Genomic DNA, 22,957 nt, shown 5'->3' with positions numbered 1-22,957 from the left:
GGAACTGTGCTGAAATTCGGTCCAGAAGGGAGTGAGTGACAGACAATCCCAGCACACGTTAAACAAAGGCTCCCACATACACTTTGTGAATTAATTTCAATCAGACGCTTATTGTGTGTTACCTAAAATACCATCTGATTGGTCAAAACATTTATCAAGATGAATGCACTTGTAATAGTGACATCTCTTCCTTGCTTTGGGAATTGGCAGGGCTGCTTTTCTCCTGTGGACAGGAGGCAGGCACTGGCAGAGCCTTGCATTAGCTCAGAACAGTGCACGCTGCACCCTGACTTGCGCAGAACATGAGGTAAACTACAAATAGGGATATCAGAGCCTGGGGTGCAACTTGGGCACAGCACAGCACAGAGCAGGTCAGAGCTCTGCTAACTAAACAAGGAGGTCTAGCTTTGCTATTCACTGGACATGACAGCCAGGGTGGGAGGTGTCCTTCATGATGGTGAGGGCAAGTGGCAGTGCCAAAGAGGCCAGGACTAGAGAAAACTCTGGGAAGTACCAGAGTGGTGGGAATGGGTGGGTGCATATGTGTGCATGATGGGGTGCTGAGTGTTCAACAGCAGAGAACTTTTTTTTCTGTCAGGTCTGCCCAGAGTCACACACATCCCACCGTGAGGTCTGCTTGGTTGATGGCACCAGAGGTGAGAGCTCAAGGAGCTGCACCCACACTTCTTTCTAGTCAAAACAAACCCACAACTTTGTGATGCCCAAGCTGCATTTCTCAGGATGTTTCTTTTCAGAGGGGGAAATTCATAACTTCCCATTTCCTTAGACAAAAGTGAAGGCACCCAGTAATCATCCGCTCAAACCGGCTAGGGCTTGAAACAAAGGGGTCTGGCCATAACTGCTCCCTGCTCCACTTCCCTTCTGTGGTGCTGTTTTTCCCACTTTGGGCGAGGTGCTGGGGGGAGTCTGGTTTTATATAGTTGTGCTGATTGAAGTAACTTTGCTATAGGTGCTTGCCCATTGTTTTCTGTTGGGTTCTGAGGTAACAATGAGGATGCTTTTTTTTTTTTAATCCAATGTTTACATTTTGTGGGCATCAAGAATCAGCAGGTCCATATGTCCAGAATTTGTGTGTCCTTCAATCTAAACTGCAAGCTGCCTGCTAACATTTAGCACTGATGAATAGATAACTTGCAGGTACCCACAAAGGAAGCCCCACACAGGCAGCAAGGTGAGCATCCCTTATGTCTTAGTCCTACAGGAGACCACTACAGTTGTTATTGCTAGGATTTTTAGTTTCTCTTGGACAAAGATGTTTATGCCACAAGTTCTTATATGCAGCACTAGCATCCCTGTGACACCCACTTCCTCATGCCCACACACATGCGGAAAGAGGCTGCAGAAAGGAACCCTCTAGACAGTGAAGCTGACACAACAACAGCTTAAGTATGGAGCATAGGACAAAAAGGATACCTGGAAAGTGTGTTTTGCATTTCTGAATGGATATTCTGTGCCCTGTACTGGTTGGCTATTTTGCTGTAGGCCACTCTCTCACAGTCTATTCACCTCAGCTTCATGCCTCTCCCACTGCTCCTGTATCTTTCTCCTCTCTGTCTTCTCTTCCCTGTCTCATCATGCCTTTATTTAGCTAATACAGTATACTCCTCACAAAAACCTACCATGTAGAAAAGAAGGGAAAGAATGTTTGCCCCCTCAGTCCATTCATACTGCCTGTGCATCCTCTTCCTTCTGCATTGCTCTGAGCTTCTCTGATCTTTTTAGACTGTGAGCTGTTTGAGGAAGGGACTGTCTCTTACTCTGTTTATCTGTACAGTACCTTGCATATTGGAGCCTCATTCTTGGTTCGCCCCAGAGCAAACCATAATAATGAAAATAAATAACACTAACAATGTGGCACTAATTATTAATGTGTTCTATAATAATGCCCACAGGTCCCCACCGGGATTAGGACTGCATTGTGTTAGGCACTATAAAGGCACAGAGTAAGTATCCCTGGCCAGAGAAAATTAGTTAGAGATGACCCAGGGCTGGGATAAGGGATATAACAAGAACAGTTGAAATTGTGTGCGTTGACATCACTGCACAAATATGAACATCAGGTTCTTCACAAAGTTCACCCGGCAAGATAGAAGAGTTTTATATTAGGCAGCTATCCCACAAAAAAAAGAAGTGGTCATTCAAAGATATTAATAGCTAGGAAATGTAGAACAAACACCCTGAAATTCTGCATTCTCCAGCATCTCCTGCTGTCGATTATGTAGAATTTCCAGCTGCAAGAGGTCAGCAAGCAAAATGCCAGGGCTGGGTTTGATAAAGGCTGGCTACTTCTATGAGCAGGAGCCCTTCTGCCTGTTGGGACCACAGCCATGGAATCATTGTGCTTCAAGGTGTGTGCCTTGCTTTCCAAAATGTGTGAAAGAGAAACAGGCTTTTTCTATGTTTAAGTGAGCAAGTAATTCTCAGTTGCAGGAGCAATCTGCCTGCCCCAAGACAATGTTTAATAATTAAACCTAATATGATATTCCCTGCAAGCTAGAAAGCATATTCTGAAACATTGATATGGCATCAAAAACTGCTGTAGCTGGTCCACTGCACATAATGCAACTGGCCCAGATCTGCAGAAGAAGTCATAGGAGAAGGATTAGCAAAGGGAGCACCAGAGGCATCCAGACATAAGTCTGGACCCTGCCCTCACATAGCACCATACAGTCAGCTAAGTGTAGGGATCTGTGTCTATGCCTTCCAGTGAAGTGTCTCGTACCAACAAGAGGAGGCCGAAACTGGTGGAACAGCAATACTGATTTACTTGGGCAAATCCCTATTTCGCATTTACCATCCAGCCTGGTTGCACTCCCACGCTGCCTCTGTCCCACTTGCTGAGGTAGGAAGGCATCTGGATAATTCCCTAGAAATATCTCCCACACTGCAGCTCACTCACTGTCCCCAGGGCCGAGAGTTTTGTGCTCCTCTTCCCTCTCGCCTTGTTCATTCCCAAAGAAAGTCCTGTGGGAATGTCCATGACTAGAGCCTTCCCCCGCACACTGCCTGGCATGTTAACAAATCTCATCAAGGTTATTGGGCTGTTCTGTTCCTTTGCTTTCGGGGTGTTGTGCAGTTGAGGGGAGGGTGGGAAGCTGTTTGTTCGTTCAACCAGGCAGCTCTCAACAAAGCCACGAAGCGCAGGGAGCACAGCAGCTGCAGCAACACAGAGGCCTTTGGGCTGCCTCTTAAAGGTTCCTCTTTTCACAGCACACTGCCTGCCTGGGTAAAGCGCTCAAAGCTCTGCCTTGTTGATTTCTGGTCTAATTGTTGCTTCCTTCTTCCTCTCTGCTCCCCGCCCCCCTCTCTTCACCACTGGAAACCAACATCCACAGGTTCCCATGGCAACCAGGCTGCAATGGCAAATGTTGCATTGGACTAAGTGGGAGATTATGTGTGGTGTGAGTGACAATGGGGAGGGGGAGATAAAGGGGCCTCCCGGAGCCCAACAGGCTCTGTGGGCTAGAATATAATCAGATAGAATAAGATTGATGGATCACTGGAGCTGCAGCTCTCCCCTCACCCCCCAGTATAGAGCACAGGGCCTGAGCAGAGCCTCCCCCCACCCCCCAACCTGTGCTTGTGCACACAGCTCTCACTCCAGGATGAGACTTTGCTCTGTGTGGGTCAGAGGGCGAGGGTGAGTTCTGCGCACTGCAGCACAGGCAGAAGTTAGCACTGGTTAGAGACAAATATAGTGGGGTATGTGCATGGGCAGTGCCCTGCCTGCCAGCCCTGCAGCATTCTCACCTGCCCTTTCCTTGGCATTTTGCATGTTCAGCAATGCACCTTGCTGACAGCTGCCTCTGCTCTTCGGGGTAGAGGCTGCTGGGTTCTCACACATCTCTCCTCTCCCGAGGCACCTGCTTGTACCCTGTAGGAGAACTGAGAGACACCTCCATGGGAGTCGCACTTGGGCTCTGAAGCGTCTGTTGCTCACACTGACTGGAAGAGGCACTGTTTGCACAGGGCACTGTGGAGGTCCCATAAGCATGCATGCCAGTGCAGGATGAGGATGCACCAGAGCTTCCCAGGGAGCTGTCAGTAATTCTGTTTGTCTGGTTGTGGATGTTGTTGGAGTTGCATTGTTTGTTCTTCAGGAACAAGAGCAAAAGAAAGGAGCTGGACAGTCAGTGGGGTTCATACAACTAACTGTATGCAGTATGGGAGGCCTTTGCGCTGCTCCTCTGGAAGGGTTCTGGGAGCTTCTGAAACAAAAGGCAGTGAGGGTCACTAAGGGGTGCTTCTTGCTATTTCTAAGAAGATACTTTAAATTCCCTATAAACTACAGTTAGGGTCCTGCCATCTCTCTTGTTTGTAGTTGTGTCAGTAGTGTCACAGTGGGTGGGCAAATGGGGCACAGGCCCTGGGTGCTGCTTAAGGGGAGAAGGGGCTCACCTGCCTGTTCCTTGCCCCCACACACACACATACGCCACCCTGAACTTTCCCTACAGTGGCTCTGGCTCCAGCAGCAGTACCAGGGCACAGTATAGCAGCAGCAGTTCCCTGATGCAGGGAGGAGAGGGGTGGTGGAGATGTCCTCTCCTTTTTTTGCTGCCGGAAATCAGTGTTTAAATGGCTACTTGACATGTATGTTGGCTGCAAAAATAAAAGGTGACATCACCCTGCAGCACCAAACCTCCAGCTGCTGTTCCTAGCCAGTTGTGCTTTTGAGTTGCACATTCTGGGTACGGAGATGAATTTACTTTAAAGAGGAGACCAAACTTGGTCTTGCCTCTCCCCTAATGCAAGCTCAGAGCAGATCTGGATCACACTGAATGAGTGAGTGAGGAGACAAAACTATTGTATAAGATTTGGTTTCACTCATTTCTTGATCCTTAGGCATCATCAGAAACTCACCACTGAGAACTGTCAACGTTAATAAGAGCCTGGGTAGCCCCATGACAGTAGAGGGACTTGGATCCCTACCAGCGCTGCTGCATGCTGCTTTCAGAGTATACAGAAGCTTCAAAGCCAGCTTGGCTGGCGACCTGAGGAGTCTCCTGCAGCAGAAGATGAGTGGGGTGAGTGCACTTAGGGAGCACTGCACGGAGCTCTGTGGAGGGCATGGCAAGGAAAAACTGAGTGGAGCCATTAGCAGTCAAAAGTAAGAGACAGCAGCTCTGACTGTTCTGTTTTGCATCAAGGTGTTGGAGTAGTGCTCAGCAGCTCCAGAATCAGGGCAAGGCAAAGGAAATGTACAGCTGTCTCTGCCCCTGCCTCTGGAGCTGTGTTGGGTGCAGTACAGCCAATCCCCAGGTTTGGGCTTGGTGCATAGACACAATTCCCTGACTCTTACAGTCCAGAGAACACACTATAATAGGGGCCTCAGCCTTTGAACTATCTGACAGATTTACAGAATATATAGTTAAAAAATGTTCTTTGCTTTTCCACTGAAACATAATTGAATTGATGATTATTGCAGGCTGTGCAACAGTGCCTCATCCCTGTGGCAGACCTTCACGCCGTCAGTGTCTGCTGAGATCCCAGATATAACCATAATGTCCTGTTCTGGGCCCTCCCATAGCTGCTGCTCGCTTTCTATGCCTTTGATGCACCCTCACAGATTGATCATGCTTGTGCCATATGTCTGGTTCTGAGCACCAGGGGGCAGATTCTATTTTACCTGTTAAGTATATAAGTGGATTTAGGCACCTAGGTGCAATCTAGTCCCTGAAAACCAGTTAATGCAAAAGACGAGTGGGTTATCCCTCTACGCTGCTCTTTTTGACTCAGTCTTAAGGGTCTGATGATGGTTTCTTACAAACCTAGATGCATTTAATGGATTCTCAGGATGGAACAGAATTGCACTTAGGCATCTAAGTCCACTTAGATCCCCAGTCAGTAAAAAATAATCCGGCCTTAGTTTGGTATTGTCTCCCATGTCATTTCTGAGCCTTTGGAGTTCACTTGGGTTGTATTTTTCAAGCTTCATTCCATAAACATGAGGGACAGAAACTTACTAGTGCTGTGAACACTGAGATTTTTCAAGTAATCACTTGATCCCAGCAGCTGGGGGTTAAGAAATAGGTTTATCACAAAATTCTGAATGAAATCACAGAGACTGCGGCTGCGGCTACTGCTCTTTGGGCTAGAGTCTGAGCTCTATTGCAGGTCACGAGGGTAAACCCAGAGTGATGTCACTGAAGTCACTAGAATTACATCAGCCTAACAGAGATCCAACTGTGAGTCCCTGTGTGACAAATCTGAGGAAACAGATTGAGCATAATTTAGATGCTCTTCCCAATTGGGAATTTTTCCCAGATCCCTCTCATAGACATCATTTTGCCCTCATGGGAAAACCAGGTTTTCTTTCCTGGATGCTCACAGAGCAAGACTCTTTCCTTTCACTGCATTGTTTCTGCTGTGTGTGGTTGACCATTCCCCATCCTACACAAGCTCAAGGGCCTCCCCTCCTCTGCATACACACTGGGTACATAAATTCTGCCCTCACAGAGAGAACAAATAAAGTTACTGAAAAAACAGAAGGCCCAGGTGGGAGTAAGGGCCAGAGCACTCCCCTTCTGCCTGAGCACACATAACTGAGACCATGGGCTTTCACACACAAGAGCTCCAGAAAGGAGGGGGACACTGGTGACTACATCTCACTGCAGTACCACCCACTGACAAACAAGGCACAAGGACAGCATGTGGCATTCCCATGCCCCTTCAAATGTGCTGCTATCGCCAAACATTTTCTCTTTAAGAAAGTGTACTTTCAGAAATTCAGATGAGTCTGAATGCCTCAGGAGGCCTGATACATTAGGGTGCCCTTAACTGCTAGGTCACCTGTCTGAATCCAGCCCAGGCAAGTTCAGAATTAAATCCGTTTCCCTGAGTCATTTGGTAGTATGTATGAGATAAGCCTAGTGTTTGTCAGCCCCATGGCTAGTGTCCAAGTGTCCACATCACATAGCCCAGTGACGCGCAGTGTTTATTGTCGACTACCTAGGCTTGAAAGACCCCCACACCTCTCCTCTCTGTTTTGGAGGTAGCCCCTTAACCTTAGGCTCAAGGCACATTGCTGAGGCAGCACGAGGAAACTTAAACTGCTGTAGTTCGCTCCCTTGCCCTCACTCTGGAATCCTCCATTTCACAATAGTCTCCAGCGCTGTCAGCATCTGACAAAATTCAATTAAAAAAAAAACCCACAACATATTTTCCAAGCCAAAGAATCTGAATGTGGCAAATACACAGCCAAGATCAGAATAACACAGCCAAGATGCAACTCTAGAATATCAAAGGAGCCACCAAAAAAGCAGCTGTTACAGATTGATGCTAAAACAGCAAGGCCAATCAACAAACCCTGTGAAAAAGTTCAATGTTGTTAATGTCAAAATTTCAGGCGGCTGTAATTGTATACAGTGCTAATTGGACTTTGTAGCTTGTGTTTGTGATTCCTTCTGGACAGCAACATAATGTTATCCATTCCCTTGAATTCTCCTCCATTAGGGGGGGAGGGGGGACTCTTCTTCCTCTCTTAGTAATCCTGTTTCCTCCTGCACTGCATCCTGATGTGCCAGGGCTTGGAGAGATGCCCAAGCATCTCATTAGCAGCACTCATTTCCCTACGTCCGAGATTAATGAGGCGCAGCCACTCCAGATGCTCATCTCAGGCCATGATGGAAGAGCAAGTCCCAGGAACTATGCCTTCAAAGAACCAGAGGAGGAACCAGGGGCAGTTGTGGGGAAGAGCTATGCTATACAAGAGCTACCTGTGAAGTTCCTGTAAGAGCTCTCTTCCCCATTTCCTATACAGAACAGGTTTCCCTCACCAGTCACGGTTTTGCCAGCCATGGTTTTCCATGGCCATGCATCAGCGCACGCAACCCTCTGGCCCTGCTCATGCCTCTCCTTCTCCTGGCCCCAGCCCTGCCAGAGATGCGCGCGGTGGCAGAGAGCTGCCGTACCCGCAGTGGCAGGGAATAGCAGGCCCACTCGTCACTGTTCCCTGATGCCCTGCTTCCCTCCCCTGTGACCCAGCATGGCAGGGAGCTGAGAAGCCACACGGGGATCTCCTTGCCTGCCACTGCGCACCCCATGCTGCCCTGGCCATGCACCTCCTGTGCCTGCTGCTGGTTTGAGGGACACAGCCCCATGCTGCTGGCCTCAGTGCAGCCCCACGTGCAGGAGGCACATCACCAGGGCAACATGGGGTGAGCAGCGGTGGGCAAGGAGATACCCACATGGCTTCTCTGCTCCCTGCTGTCATGGGGGAGGGAAGCAGGGTGGCAAGGAACAGCAGCCCCAGCCAGGCTGTCGTGGGACAATCTGAGCCCAGCGGTTCATCCAGGCGTGCAGGCGGGCAGCTCCTGTTACCCCCGGGCTCAGATTGCCCCATGACCCGGCCCAGTCAGGGCCCCATCCGTGGCCTGCTGACTGGCCAATCATGCACTGCCGGAGGGGAGCACAAAACTTCCACACTGTGCCATTCAGATGGGTGGGGGCAGGGAAGTGCTGCAGTCTGCTGCATGGAGCCAGCCAACATGTAATTCCTCTCCCCTTCCCTTCCCCCTCTGCCTTCCCTCCTCTGGGTCAGAGATGAATGCGCAGGAAAGACACTGCCACTGCACCCTAGGTGCGCTCCATCCCTGCCTGCCGGCGCGTACCCCCTATAACTTGCCTGAGTACCCTTAGAGGTATGCCTATGCCCAATTGACCACCCCATATATTAAAGGTGAGTACAGATGATTTTTATACACTATACTGTACAGTATTCAAGTCCCTAACCCCATTTTTCCCATAAGCCTTTAGTTTTACCAACTGTGGTTTTGCCAACCAAGGGAACTTTCCGGAAACTAACCCCCGCGGTTTGCAAGGAAAACCTGTACACCTGAAAATTTACATTCACTGTAAACAAGATCTCTAACAATACAGAGGAAACTAAACCTGAATGCAGGGCTAACAAGAATTCGTCCAAGAAGAATTCATAAGGAAGAATTCATTTGGATTCCCAAGTACACGGAGGTGTTTGAAAAAGACAGCAAATGGAAAATTAGTATGGGAACAAAAATTTCAACAGTGGAATTTGGGTGCAAAATAGGGCAGTTGCCCAGCACATTGAGCAGGAACAAGTGCTGGAGCTTGTGAGGAAATCAGTTGAATTACCAGTCCAGAGCACAGCTGAAGGGGGGAAAAAAACAAGGACACAATGAGGGATTGAATACAAAACCAGAGGCTCCTGCCATGATGCCTAGTGTTGTATCATGGTAAAGCAAAGCTAGGCCAAGGCAGGAGACCCTCCAGGGTGTCCAGGTATTGTGGGATGTGATGTTCCACTAACAGTGGCTCTTCCTTTGAGTCACAGAATGGAATGTATAAAACTAGACATAATAAAACATTGGTAAATATACTGGGCCGATCATTAGATCATCATTATTTCAATATCCTGTGACGAAGCTCATACAGGGTGCATCTACACATGCAGTTAGGACAATGCAATAAACTCTGGCACAGTGTGCCCAGCACCACAGCATTTTGAGCTGGGTCAGAGCGGGCTAGGGTGTCAGCCTGCCAGCCGGGACTGCTCCGACGTGCTGTGGAGGGGCTGGCTGGGACATGAGGGTGCTCCAGTGCAAGGCCAGCCGGCAGGCAGCCCCTGAGCTGAAGCACCCTTTTGTATTGCAGCACACTAATTTACGCAGAGTTAATTAGTTTACTGCAGCCTTATAGGGTCGCACGTGTAGACACTGAGACTTTACTGTAGAGCTAATTAGGCAATTCCACAGTAAACATCTTGTGTAGATGCACCCACTGTCTGATGATCCCAATGGTAGCCAACTGGTAGCTAGTTTATGGCCTCTGACATGGAGCCTACCATAGGATGTTGCTAACAGGAAGTTTCAAAACACCATTTGTATCATCTTAAATACACTATAAGTGCATCTACACATTCATTAATGTGCCTTTGCTACTGCGCATTATGTTTAGAACCTCTAATATAAGGTACTAGATAAAGGTGCAGTAGCTGCATAGTGCATGGACTAATTCTACTGCACATTAGCCCATTAACACATATTTTGCCGTGAGGGTGCCCTTAATCATTAATGCATAGCAGAACACATTTGGGCTAGGGACAGACATTCAAAAAACCTGGGCCTGAACTGATTCAGTCTTTGCAGGTTAGTCTAAACTGCAAAGTCTGAATCAATTTGGAGGTGGGTAGACATTCCCTTTTCAGTCCAGAAATGCAGGCATATACCTGCAGTGGCTCAACCTAGAAGTCAGAGGGTGCTAGAGCAGCCCTCCCTGCTTCCATAGGGCTGAGCTGAGGGGGGTGTGGCTCGGCTCTGGCAGGATGTTCTTATTATTCCCCCCTCCTAAGCAGCCCAGCAAGGAATGTTTATCACCCCTAACTCAGTGTTTATCAACCCATTAAAAAAACAAAGCCTTTCTTCATTAACTAATGGAGCTCTTCTTAAACAGTTTTTCCAAGGAAGGACATTAAGCTACCTGCTGATTAGCTCCAAGAAGCCTGTCTGTCTTTGTCCTTTCCCACAGCAGGGACCATAGCCAGCATGTGGTTTGCTAGCTAATGCAATGTTTACATAAAACAGAGGGGTGGGAGGAATAATTCCTGCTTAGCAGGGGGAAGCCAGGCAGATGCTCTGTACCTGCAGTCTCTGCCGGAGCTTCAGCCAGGGAGCAGAGGGGAGGGGTCAGCCCTGCTGTGGAGCAGAGAGCCCCACCCAGCCCAGAGAGCATGCCGGGATGCTGGGGGAATCTGGTTTATCTTAAAGCAGTAAGGGGTCTGGGACAGATATTGCATAAACTGGTTTGACCCAAATCAGTTAAGTCTGATTCTATATTCAACCAGGTTTATCCTAAACTGGTTTCAGCCATTTTCAAACTGGTTTATGTGCACTGAACATCTGTTCTGTTACAGGTTTAAACCAGTTTCTGATCACTTAAACTGGTTTATGTGTAATGTCTGTCCCTAGCCTAAGGCATCTCTTATATGCGCCCTATGGCTTGTATTTGTAGTGCAGAGGCTGCACTTAGGAGGAGCGCCTGATGGATAGCTGGTGGGTTTGGGTCACTTGCAGCTCAGTTCTTCTTATTTTGAAGTTCAAATTGGTGAAATAAATGCTTCCATTTAGATACTATGTTATTGGAAGAGGAAGCAGCAGGATCTTACCTTTCTGAACTGAATGGGATTAATTTGAAAGTTTCTTCACTTCCCCCTCTCCCTTCATTATCTTTTACCGTGTCCCTGGCTACCTGTCCCTTCTGTTATATGCCCAACCCTTGTATCTTCCCGATTCAATTTGCAAATCCTATTTCCTCAATAAGCAGATGAGAGGCCCATAGTTGCCATGGCAGCCATGACCAGAGCCCCCATCTCTAATTAAAGAGAAGGGTTTTGTTCCAGCTGGGCCAGCCCCCTCCCCCCCCCCCCCCCGATGATTAGCCACAATCAGGATTTCCCAGAGGAAATTTCCCAGGCCTTACTTCCTGTTTTAATGGGAAAACAGCAGCTTGTTAACTTAATTACAGATGATCCTCCCTGTGGGCATCTAGTTTATCCCAGGCTCTGCATCCTCTTTAAGGTACTAAAGGGGCTTGTTGGGATGAATCCCAAAGATGTATTTCCGTCCCAATCCATGATCAGTGCTCTCTGAATCTGACTGGAGTAGTTTAAAGGAAAACACCAATGTTTCCAAAGCATCAGCATCAACTGGGGCTGTATCAAAAATTACCAAATTGCTTTAAAAAGACATTAGTATGATATTTACTCTAAATGAAAGTTATAACACATCTCCTGGGGGCTGCCATTTCTTTGTTAACAGGCAGGTCATGAGAGAAATTCAAATAGGATGAGGTAGGCCTGGACTCTGAATGCAGATTTAGGTGTTGTTGAACCAGTAGGCAGATAGCTAGATGGATATTGATAATCTGAGGAATTTAGTTTCAATGTAACATAATTTATATTATTGCCAGACAGTGTCTGGAAAATTCAAGTGCAAATAGATAACCTGACCCTCCCTCCCTCCTCCCAAATAAATAATGCATCTTTGTGGTCTCTCCCTCTTCCCAGCAGCAAGACAGAGTACGGTCTGAGGGAGTTGTCTAGTCAGACTTCTGAGCTGTTAAATCAAGGAATGGGGTCAGAGATCTTAGGTGCACAACTATTCAGGGTTGAAGGCTATTTTTCTGTACCTGGTATTCCTGAAAACTATCTGACAATGACAATAAAGAACTATTAGTTAAAACCTGGCTTCACTTACCTGAAGGAAATGTAAAACAACGATGTCAAATCAGTATACATAGCTATGTCTTTCTCACTGATTTCACTGGAGAATTAGTTTCTTTCTGTCCCGATTTCTTTCCCATCTTGCCTGATAGTGAAAGAATGGCAGTCTCTATGGAGTATATAAGTTCAGAGATAACCAGAGCAATAGAAAAGCTGAAGTCACAAGAGTCATTACTTTAAATAATCTTTGCAGCTTTTTTTTTCCTTGTACATAATGTTGTGGCGTGGAGATATTTTTCAGACTATATGGTGTTTGGTAGGAAAACACTGGTGTTTCCCTGTGTGTTTTAGTCCTAGAAAGCTGGCTGCATGACAGTCATGTTGGCTCAAGAGAGGGGAAGCCACAAGCTGTATTTAGCCAGTGGCCCTTTGCCATCTTTATTTTTTGACCAAGAACAGGAGATGTTCATCACATGTTGCACCAGGCATGTCCAACTAAACACCCACAGAAATCATAGCTGGGTTCTCCTCCTTCAAATACGTGCAGGTGAGAAAGTATCAGACTCAGAGAGCATAAGGGAGAGGAGTGCCCTTGGGGTGTGATGGCGTTTATACAGTACGTACTTCATAGCCACAGGGAACTGGAAGACAGAAAGGAGAACCATGATTCTCCATCATCAGGGAGGATCATCAGCATTAAGTATCCTATGAAGTTAGCCCTGGAAGCACTCATTCACATTAGCAGGCTATGTTTTGGCTAGGATTTGGTTTGTATTTGTGAGTTTGGAGCATTCAATGCGAGATGAGCCTTTTGAAGAAAGAAAAGAGCTCTTCTCTGTACCTCAAAAGTAGAGGGGGAGAAAGCAAATAGATGTCTCCATTGCTAATGCCCAGAGGAGCCTCAGCTCTCTTTGAGAGAAAATGTCTCCTTCCTATGAGATTCAGGTTGCTTCACCTGCTACCACAACCAGGAAATGATTCTGGTTCCTGCTGGAAGCTCTAGATGTATTGTTATCCCCAAACTCTGAGACTGCAGGTGCTGTGTTTTTGTGAGTCACAGGAACAGGTGTTAGTCATCAAGAGGCTTCAGTTGCATTTCAGATAGGAAGTCTAACCGGAAGATTCATAGAGGAAGGTTACTTTAGGTCCCACTTCCCATAGATTTCTCCCTTGGAGTTTTATAAGGGTGAACTTAGTCTTAAGATCCTGCTTTTTCCTGTCTTTGTTCACAAGTGGGATATGGAGACTCTCTTGCCACCAGCACCAAATGGTCTTCCATAAATATTCCTGCCCCAGCAGGGTCTAGTTGATATCTTTTATTAGACCAACTTGGAGGTCCTAGAAGCATCAACCCACCTCCAAGTTGGTCTAATAAAAGATATCAACTTGAACCGAAAGACTCTGTCTATCATATAGCCACAGACCAATACGGCTAACCCCAAAAGAAAACTCCAGCAGGGTCTAGGGTATTTCTGTGGCATTAACGTCTGTTAAGGAAAAGGTTGCTCTGTAGAAAGTTATTAGTTGCCACAATTCCAATGACGATTTCATATGGACTTAGGCAGCAAGCACTAACTGAGAGTAGGAGACAAAGTCTGGCAAAGAACCTGGATGTGACTGCAAGGAGACCAAAAACTGGCCAGTTCAGCTGTAGTGCAGAGGAAACAGACTTCACCTGTGTTATGCCCTTGCTAGCATACATTGGTCCCTACATCCTGTCAGCTCCTGCCAGTGGTTAGGGTGCTTTAATAATAGAAAGTGACCAACTGAAGGAAGTTCAGAAAAGAACCGTGAATGATTAAAGGGCTGGGAAAGGTGAAAGGATCAATATAGCTTCACCAAGTTATGACTAAATGGGGAATACAAAGCATCTACAAATATTAAATATGTGTAAACATCGAGAGGAAGAACGATTTATGGTAATTTATGGAGATGAACTTATGGACAGGAAAATATAGGTTAAATATCAGGGAGAGACTCCAGACAGTAAGATATACTGTTCTCAGCTATGAAATAGTCTCAGGGGAAGGTGAGAAAGTCTTATTGCTTGGGACATTTAATACTAGGCTAAACAAAGTCCTAGTAAACAGACTGTCGAGAACAATCCTGCCCAGATTGTGAGGGCTGAATTGGATATAGCCTAAATGGCCCTGTTCATCTCTTCCTTCTCAGTCAAACCCTTCAGCATGATAGGCAGGAGTAGGCCTAGCTCAGGGCTGTGTATGCCTAGGATCTTGGATCCTTGAATCTCTCAAGACTATTTTAAGCTTTGCAGCAGCAGGATGTTGACCACCATGGTGCCTCTGCTTTATCTGTGGCAGATTAGGGTGTTATGTCTTGTGGTTGCATTCAGGTTCACTCTGTAGTTTTGCTAATAGGTTAGACCAGGGGTGCTCAATGCTGGGCCTGATCCAGCCTGCAGAGCCTCATAATCTGGTCCTTGGGTCTCCACACCAATCTGGAAATTTGGCAATAGGGGAGCAATGGCAATTAACACTGCCATTGCTCCCCTACTGCCACATTTCCAAGCTCCATGGGACTGGATCAGCCCTGGATGGGTCCTGCATGGAGGGATAGGACCCCATTCCCATGTGACTTCATCAGGCCCCAGCCAGGTCCTTCTGGTCCAACTGCATTTTTCCTGGCCAGGCCATACCTAAACTGTTGCATCAGAGCCAGGCTGGGCCAGCACCAGCCACCAGATCAGGGCCATGGATGAGTTCCGATTCACGGATGGACCTGGGACCACTCATCTGGTCTGCAGACCAAAAAGGTTGGCCACTGCTGGGTTAGACAATTTGTATAGAATCGTTTGGAAACGGATGATCCTGCCTCAGGCAGGGAGTTGGACTAGATGACCTCTGGAGGTCCCTTCCAGCCCACCTTTTCTATGACTCTATGATAGGGTAGGCCATCCAGATTTCAAGGGCTCTATGTCCTGTCTGGGGTATTTGGCCACCACAGGGTCTGTCTTTCCCATAAAGGTATATGAGAAGGCCTTGCTGCTGCTGCTGCTGGGGCTGCAGGTGATGCCTGCTGGGTTGCTTAGGTCCTTGTGGAATATTTACGTTGCAGCATTTGTTTCATTTGCCTAAGAATCCGCATGCAGCTTTTCTGTCGGTCTTCAGCACGAAGCCATGGTAGAGCCCCAAAGGGAAACAGAATGCAACAAAGCCTCGACTTGCTGTTGAGCTGTTTACTGCCTCTGTACACTCTCTCAGAGGTTAACATTATAGGCCTTCTGCCTGTGACTCTCAGGCCCTGCAGCAGCTGTTTCTGCTTATGGTGGGAGAGACACCTTGTACTAGAGCTAGTCAGATTACTCATAGTGAACACAGCGAATGATATTCATTGCAAATTTAACCCCTTTTTCCTGGTCATGAATCATTCATAAGCAGATCCTGATTTTTGCCAGTGGGTGCACTATTAGATAGAGTTCATGTGAACAAATGTAATACTATGACTGTTCACCTATTCACTACTTCCTGCACCCCCAACTTTGAGCCACCAAAACATTTCCTACATTCTCCAGCCACGTGCTGCTCTGTGCACAGGGAACAGCTGTGTTCTAATGAGTATGCATGCTCATGGGCGCCGCATGCATAACACACACGCACATTCACACACTCACACATGCGCGTGCGCACACACAGTACAGGCTGAGGAAGACACAACCAGAAAGCTTCCTAAGCAACAACAATGCTAAAGTCATATAGTTGGAGCTTTTATTAACATCTAGACCTGTCTGTTATTTCTAGTTGTTGCTTCAGGGCATGTTCAAGGCAAAAAGGTTAAATCTGCTCCCACTATCAGATCAAGCAGCCTGGTACTAGCCGTGGGCTCTCTATTGTAATTTCTCTCCCACCTCTTCAGTAGATGTAATGCAGCTTCTAATGGCAATAAATGGATTAATGAAGCAAGAACACTACTAGTTTCCCATGTCATCTTACACAAGAGAGAGTTTACAAGATTAAGATAAGACTATCACACTTAACAAACAAAAAAATCCCATATAATTTAGTAGGATTAAAACCCATCATACCTTATAGTAGTTAGTGGAAAAACATAAAGAACAGAACTGAGAAAGAAAGTCTCCCTGTATGTTTTTTTTTAAATTTGTGGAGTCACTTACCAGAAATATAAATCTTTAAATCATTTTACACCAAAAGGAACCTCTTTGATATTTTAGTCTGACTTCCATCAAAATAGGGACTATACAATTATTCCTGCAACTAACTCAGTAACTTTGGGTTGAATTAGAACATATTTTTAGAAAGACACCCAGTGTGTAATGCTTAAGGCTCCATTCCTTGAATATTAAGGACTCTGGGATGGCTGAAAAATGCTGTAGGAATGTAATAGAAAACAACTTCTCTAAGGCAGGGACAGATTTTTTTTTCCTGTGACCTAGTCAGGATTTGAACCCTGACGTCTGAGCAATAGTGTACAGTAATAGCCCTTCATCCTCCTTGTCTACTTTGGTTTGTATGTTTGGGGGGGGGGGGGGGGGGTCTTCTTCCCCGGCTTTAATAATAGAATTGAAGGCCCCTATAGAGTCTTGCTGGAGCAAGATACAGTGGGATGAATGCGCCCTCTAATGGAAAAAATGGGGAAAACATCTTTCCTTAGCATCAGAGTAATGAAATTGCATTTAGATTCCTAACAGCACACGATATTTTATTTTAAAAAAGCTCCACTGAGAAAGCTCTTTTATTGTCTGAGGATTTTGTTTATGATCCATCTCCAGAGTCTGTTGCTATCTCATATTCTGCCAAGATGCCCAGTTTTTCCATGTATTCCTTGGCTGGTTATTACTTCCCAACACCTCCCTGTGACATCATTTTGGATACTGTCCCTAAACTTTATTACACTACGTTTTTAAGGAGAGAGGTGGTAACATGTCTATGTGACTATCAGTGTATCTCATTGTTGGCCTTTCAGCACTGGAACCATTTCTTTCCTTCAGCCTTGTCTTTCAGTTGTTGTTATATATTTTATAACTGAGATAACAGCCTCCTTGGGACAGAGACCTGCCACTTAATCATTCCATAAAGCATCATGCACCCTTAGAGCACTTTAGGGATGCCAAAGGAATTGCCAAACTTGACCAGAGCAGCAGTGGATCAAACCTGGCACTCTGTCTTTGGTGAGATAGGACTAGATGAAGCAAAAGAAGGCACAAATGTCTCCATCATAGATTATTACAGGATAAAATGCAACTAGAGAAAGTTTCTTCTTACCCCTACAGTGCAGTAGATGGCACTTAAAATGGTATTCTCTCTGTCTTTTTCACCCAATCCCTCATCTCATACCTAACACAATGGTATATGTTTTCATTGTCCCTAGAAATGGCTAATCCTTGCTGCCAGTGGTGGAAATTGAGATGATCTCAATAGAAAAAGTAATCACACTTACTATAGTTTCTCCTGCTGACTGCCTTCCTTTACACCCATTGGTGTGAACGGTCCATCCTCAAGCTGCAACACCCTCCTGTTTCCCTGTCAGTCCTCAAGCTGTCCCCTTTAGAGAATAGACATTATCAGGGAAATGTTTGTGTTAACGCTCACTTTGCTGCCACTCATGTTGTGTTTGTAAGGAAAGACACTGCTTCCAGAGCTGCCCAGCTAGTGCCTCATCCTCACCTGCAGTACAAATTTTCCCTAGCCAAAGGAAAATCAATTAAAATATCAAATTGCATCCTACCAGGGCTTGGGAGCAAAGGTAAAACCAGGCATATGAGGTTAGCAGACCTTTTGGGTGTTGTCAGTAGCAGTGGTGCAGGTAAAGTCCAGCATAGACTGGGCTTCTGGCTACTTTCAGACAAACTCAAGGTTATACTTCTGCCGGTGATTCTGGCTGTTCTGCCATAGTGAAGCATTTAGGCTGTCATTAGTCACGTCAACTACCAAGTTCAACAGCCCCAATAATGTGGAAAACTTTTGTATTTGGGATGTGTAGGACTTTTGTGCCCTTTTGTATTACATATCTGTTGCTGCCTCTTGCTCATTCACAACAAAAAGGATAATGCAGCCTCTGGCACAGCCCAGGGCTCCAAACTAATAGAGTTTGTGCATTGCCGTGGGAGCTCTTATTGCTGCTGGAGCCTGTGCTAATGTGGAAGGTTGGTAGGAGCCTAGTCTAAATCTTTCCTCAGGGAAACCTCCAACACATTGTAAATGCTGACCCTGGGGTCACTCAACAGCCAGTCGCTGAAGCACTTTCTACTAGCAGAGGCAGGAAATGTCCCTCTGAGCTAGCTTGTCAGGGCCATGATTTCTTACCATGGCTCTTGGCCAGGTTTAACCGTGCCTGCCGGCTTGCCTGCCGGTAACTGCTCCACTCTGCTCTGCGAAGCCTCACTCACGCAGGCTCTGAAAGCTGTGGAGAAATGATAAGGCAGATATCCCCCACACTGCAGAATAAGACAAGGAATTTCACTCAGATATAGCTATGTTGGGTTGCCACTGAAGACATTTGTGCCTTCTGCAGACACTTCTGCTTTGCACTGAAATTAATTATACCATCTCTTTAAGGTTCTGCCTAAACAACAGGATATTAAGAACCAGAAAGCAGGGCTATAGAATGGGATGGACTCCACAAAAATGGGGTACTCCCTGGCCTGCCCATCTCCAGACATCTCTAACTCAGAGTTGCTTTGGTTTGTGTGGTAAAACCAACATGAACTTGACCTTCTTGTGCCTTCCAGATAACTATCCCCATAGAGCTGGTTCTCAGCTCTCAATCTCACATAATGTACTTGTTCCACTTAGTATAAATACAGTGGATTCCTCTTCTTGGAATCACTTTGAGAAATGGTGATTTGTTTCTGTTAACCAGCTGATTCCATTAAAGAAGAGCGTTTTTTTTTAAGAACACAGATGCTCACTCCTCCCCGACAGCCCCCCAGACCTACTCATGCCTCTCCCCCCTACCCCCAGCCTTGCTGGTGCCCCTCGCCCCTCACCCATAGCCCCCTGGCCCCCCAGCCCTGCCAAAGGGGACCCCCAGCTGCCAGGGCTATGGGGCCAAGGACCCACGAAGAGGAATTTATGCCCCCCAACTGCATGAGAACCTTTTGATTTGACATCACTGAATAAGTTGGATGTGGTCCTTCACTTGAGTTTTAATTTTGTAACTGGTGCCTCAGAACCGCAATGTATGTTGGAAGTGTGTCAGAGATGCTGTATTCTCGCTCTGTTCTTGTTATGAATTTCTTTAAAATAGGAGATTAACTATTTGTTGTGAAAAATATAGGATGTCTGTTTCCAAAAATGTGAGGAACAGACTCTGCTAATTTTCTGCTCGTGGTGCTTATGCCTGAGAAAGAGGGATGGGACAGAGTAAGTGAGGAGGCAGGCAGAGATGGAGTCTTAACTGAAACCGAAAGGCCTGCTGAAGGCTGCTGTCTGGCTGTGTCTGACTGCCCAAATCACTGAGAGCTCTGGGCAAGAGAAAACGGAGTGATGCTCAGATGAAAAGAGACCAGCCCTCCCTCCATTTCACAAAGAGAAAAGCTATATTAACAAATCTTTCTGTTTTCTCATAGTGGGTAGGCTTACCCCCTTGGCCAGTTTTTAAGTTTTTCCCCCACTGCTGAATGGTTTAGTCTTCCTTGGAGCAAGCAGGCCCTGGTTATACTTCTCAGGCTTGTTGACAGCAGCAACTCCTCTTGGAAAAAATTTTTGAAAGCCAGAGCTTATGGCACACCATTTGAGGCAGGCACAAGCACAATCTAAGTTACAAGCTAGCCTTTGAATCAGGGGATTTTGCAAAGTACAGCTGTAACCAACTACAGGTGAGTGTAAATGTTTTATTTGAGTATATACATGAACACTTACGGGCAAAGCACTGTTTACTTATTTGCAAGGAAAATGTTTGTGGAATGCAGTGTTGTGCATGAAAGCTGTCCATTTGAACCACATGAAATAGCACTGTTGTTGTGAATACTGATACTGGCACCATTTTGGTGGTGGGGCAATTAAATAGCATTTTGGTGTTTGGGGGATTTTGAGGCATCTAGCAGTAGTTGGGTTGCAACTACATTGGCAGCAATTTGGTGCCAGGGAGAAGCAAAGATGGCCAGGTTGGAAGCATCCTCCCACCTTGAACCAAGCTGAATTATTTCAGCCTGTGCTCTGAAAAGGTCGCCAAACCCTGCTGCAGAAGTTGAAGCAGATTTAATACCGAGGCAGAAAAGGAGAAATCAGAGGCAAGTCTAACAGCGCAGGAGCTCTCATTAAAATATAAGGCAAGATTGGTAGTATCCACATGTCCCAACTGGGTGGAGCTAGTGCAGCTTTTCCAGTAGTTGTCTATATATTGGTATTCTCAAAGTAAATGACCCCAAATATCCAACAAGCCTGGTATCAAGTCTCTGACAGCAGCTAAAATTGCATGCTTTAGAGGAAAGTATAAAACCCCAACAAGGACTCTCATTGTCCAGCAGTGTTAGAGACGTAAATTCTTTCCTGATCCAGTTAGTGATTATTTTTTACCATGAAGCATGAGGATCAAAATTCCTGATAACTTTATCTGGAACTGGGGAAGTTATTCAGATCTACACAAATACATGTGCCTTTCAATTACATTATCAAGCATTGCTTTGTTGTGAGGTTGCTCATAAGTGCTAGATTGCATACCCTGGTTTTATTACAGCTCGCCTTCCTTGCTGGTTAGTTGTACTCCCCACCACTAGGCTACATGTTCATTATTGTAGGGCTGGGTACCAAGCTAACATAGTGTTTTATTGTAGGATTATCTCCAACAGCTACTCCAGCCTATTTTGCAATCCTCCATTCTTTCAAATCCTTGTTCATAAAATGAACATGTGAACAATTTAATACATTTTGCAAGCAGTAGCAAGTGAAATTCTGTACCCACCAACCTTCTCCAGGTCACTATGGCCTGTTATGTTGGCTTGGGATCTATCAGTAGAGGACAGTTGTGTGTATGGTAATTTGTTTTACTTATGTGATTTTTTTAGGTTCTTAGTTGAATTCTACAATCTTTAACACCTTCAAATTTGCTTTCAATGAACCAGTTAATTCAGTAAATAAGCATGATGTACTGACAGAACATTTTTGAGGTTTAACAGTAAGCTAAGAGATCTTCTCATCTCTCTTTCACCTCACTGAAAAAAACAAAACAACAAGATTATCAAGTGACTGCTCAGATGTTTTGCTGATGTGATGTTGCCTCTTCTGGTGTCTTCCCTTAGGCTGTCTACAAGGCCTGGCTCTGCTCCGAGTTTTTCAATGTGACACAACAGCAGTGCCAACACCGGATTCCATGCAAGCAATACTGCCTGGAGGTGCAGACCAGGTGCCCCTTTGTGTTACCTGACAATGATGAGCTGATCTATGGAGGGTTGCCTGGCTTCATCTGTACGGGTAAGAAGGACATGGGAGCAGGACAGGCATCCCCAAAATAGTGTCTTCTCACCTATACTTCATAGGAAACAAAGAAAATACAGACAAATGGGTAGGCAACCATGTGGGGTACAAGGGAAGATTTTGAACTCATGCTGGAATAGCGCATTCAGTTTTTCTAGAGTCTTCTGCCCAGAAGGATCCTATAGTATTTTGCAAGCCATGAACCAAATATGGAAGTCTTCACGTGTTCATAAAGAGTTGAGGATTTGATCCAGTATATGAAGATAGGAAGCACTTTGCTCACTACTGAAATATAGCTGTCCCTGGAATTAAATATTGCTGTTTAGCAGCCACACTTTAGTCCTACATAGGTGTGGACAGAGGTAACATTTGGTACACTTCAAATGCCTTTGAAACACTTCAGGGGACAAGCAGATAGGCATACACCCCCTTTGAAGTGCTCTGAAAATGGCAGAAGTGTTCCAAAAATAACCCTGGGAAAACAGCTACTATTTGGAAGTGCTTCAAAATGAAGCAGTTCCTGTTGCATGCACATGTACTATGGAGTGTGTCAGGGGAGGGCTTGGTCCTCCAGCATCCCACGGAGGAGATTCTTGCTCTCTCGCCTTCTGCGGAGGTCAGAAGTAGAGCAGAGCAGGCTGTCAATGAGTGCTTTTCTGTGTACTCCACCTCCACTCTTCAGGAGTGCCCCTTGCTAGAACCAGGAGACTTCATGTCCCCCTCAGAGAACCAGGATCCCCAGAGCTGGGAGACTGAGGGTCTCCACACACCCCAATAGAAGTGGGAGACTGGAGGCCTCACTCTCTCCCACTTCCAGGGGTGGCACTCTGGGAGAACAGAGGCAGAGTACATAGGACTGTTCACTCACTAACAGCTGGCTCCAGTGCAGAGCAGGGGCAGAGAGTGCTTGTCGATAGCCAGCCCCACTCCCCTCACTCTGCACTTCAGATACTCCATCCATCTGTACTGCATGGCAGTTTAGGACAAAAAATGAAAAAAAATCCTACCTCCTACTGTACATCAAGGGGTAATTTGGTGAGGCAATGGGATTAAAGTTTGATGGGGTTATTGATGCTAACTGACATTAAAGGATGTCATGGGATTTCCTTTTTTAACATTTGTTTAGTCCTGGTGGAAGGTGCTCAGAGACTGGAATCTTCTATTCATCCATCCATGCAACAGGGAAGAGCAAAGGTAGGGTAGAGCAAATCTTTCGTCCACCATTCCACAACCTGCTAACAGCACTAAGTTTTCCTGACAGTTTTTCTGTGCCTGACTGACCTGATCTGATATGCAGCCTGGGGTACCCACAGTTGTCCCCCCAGAGTATCACTACACTTGGTTGTTTGTC

The 22,957-nt window shown here is 46.0% G+C and overlaps 1 protein-coding gene across 2 annotated transcripts in view; it reads left to right on the top strand.

The window, feature by feature from the left end:
- The window catches only part of NALF2 (NALCN channel auxiliary factor 2), a 73,863-nt gene that overhangs the window by 39,678 nt on the left and 11,228 nt on the right, over nucleotides 1–22,957 (top strand). The window contains exons 2-3 of one of the 2 annotated variants that reach the window (XM_006277587.3): nucleotides 21,432–21,603; nucleotides 22,733–22,800. In XM_006277587.3, coding sequence (XP_006277649.1) covers nucleotides 21,432–21,603; nucleotides 22,733–22,800 — 240 coding nt within the window. The remainder of the gene's footprint in view (nucleotides 1–21,431; nucleotides 21,604–22,732; nucleotides 22,801–22,957) is intronic. The other variant, XM_006277586.4, reaches the window with a different exon arrangement.

The sequence above is a fragment of the Alligator mississippiensis genome, chromosome 8 (assembly GCF_030867095.1).
Source record: "Alligator mississippiensis isolate rAllMis1 chromosome 8, rAllMis1, whole genome shotgun sequence".
In the NCBI taxonomy this organism is placed as follows: Eukaryota; Metazoa; Chordata; order Crocodylia; family Alligatoridae; genus Alligator; species Alligator mississippiensis.
This window is presented reverse-complemented; position numbering and strand designations above follow the sequence as displayed.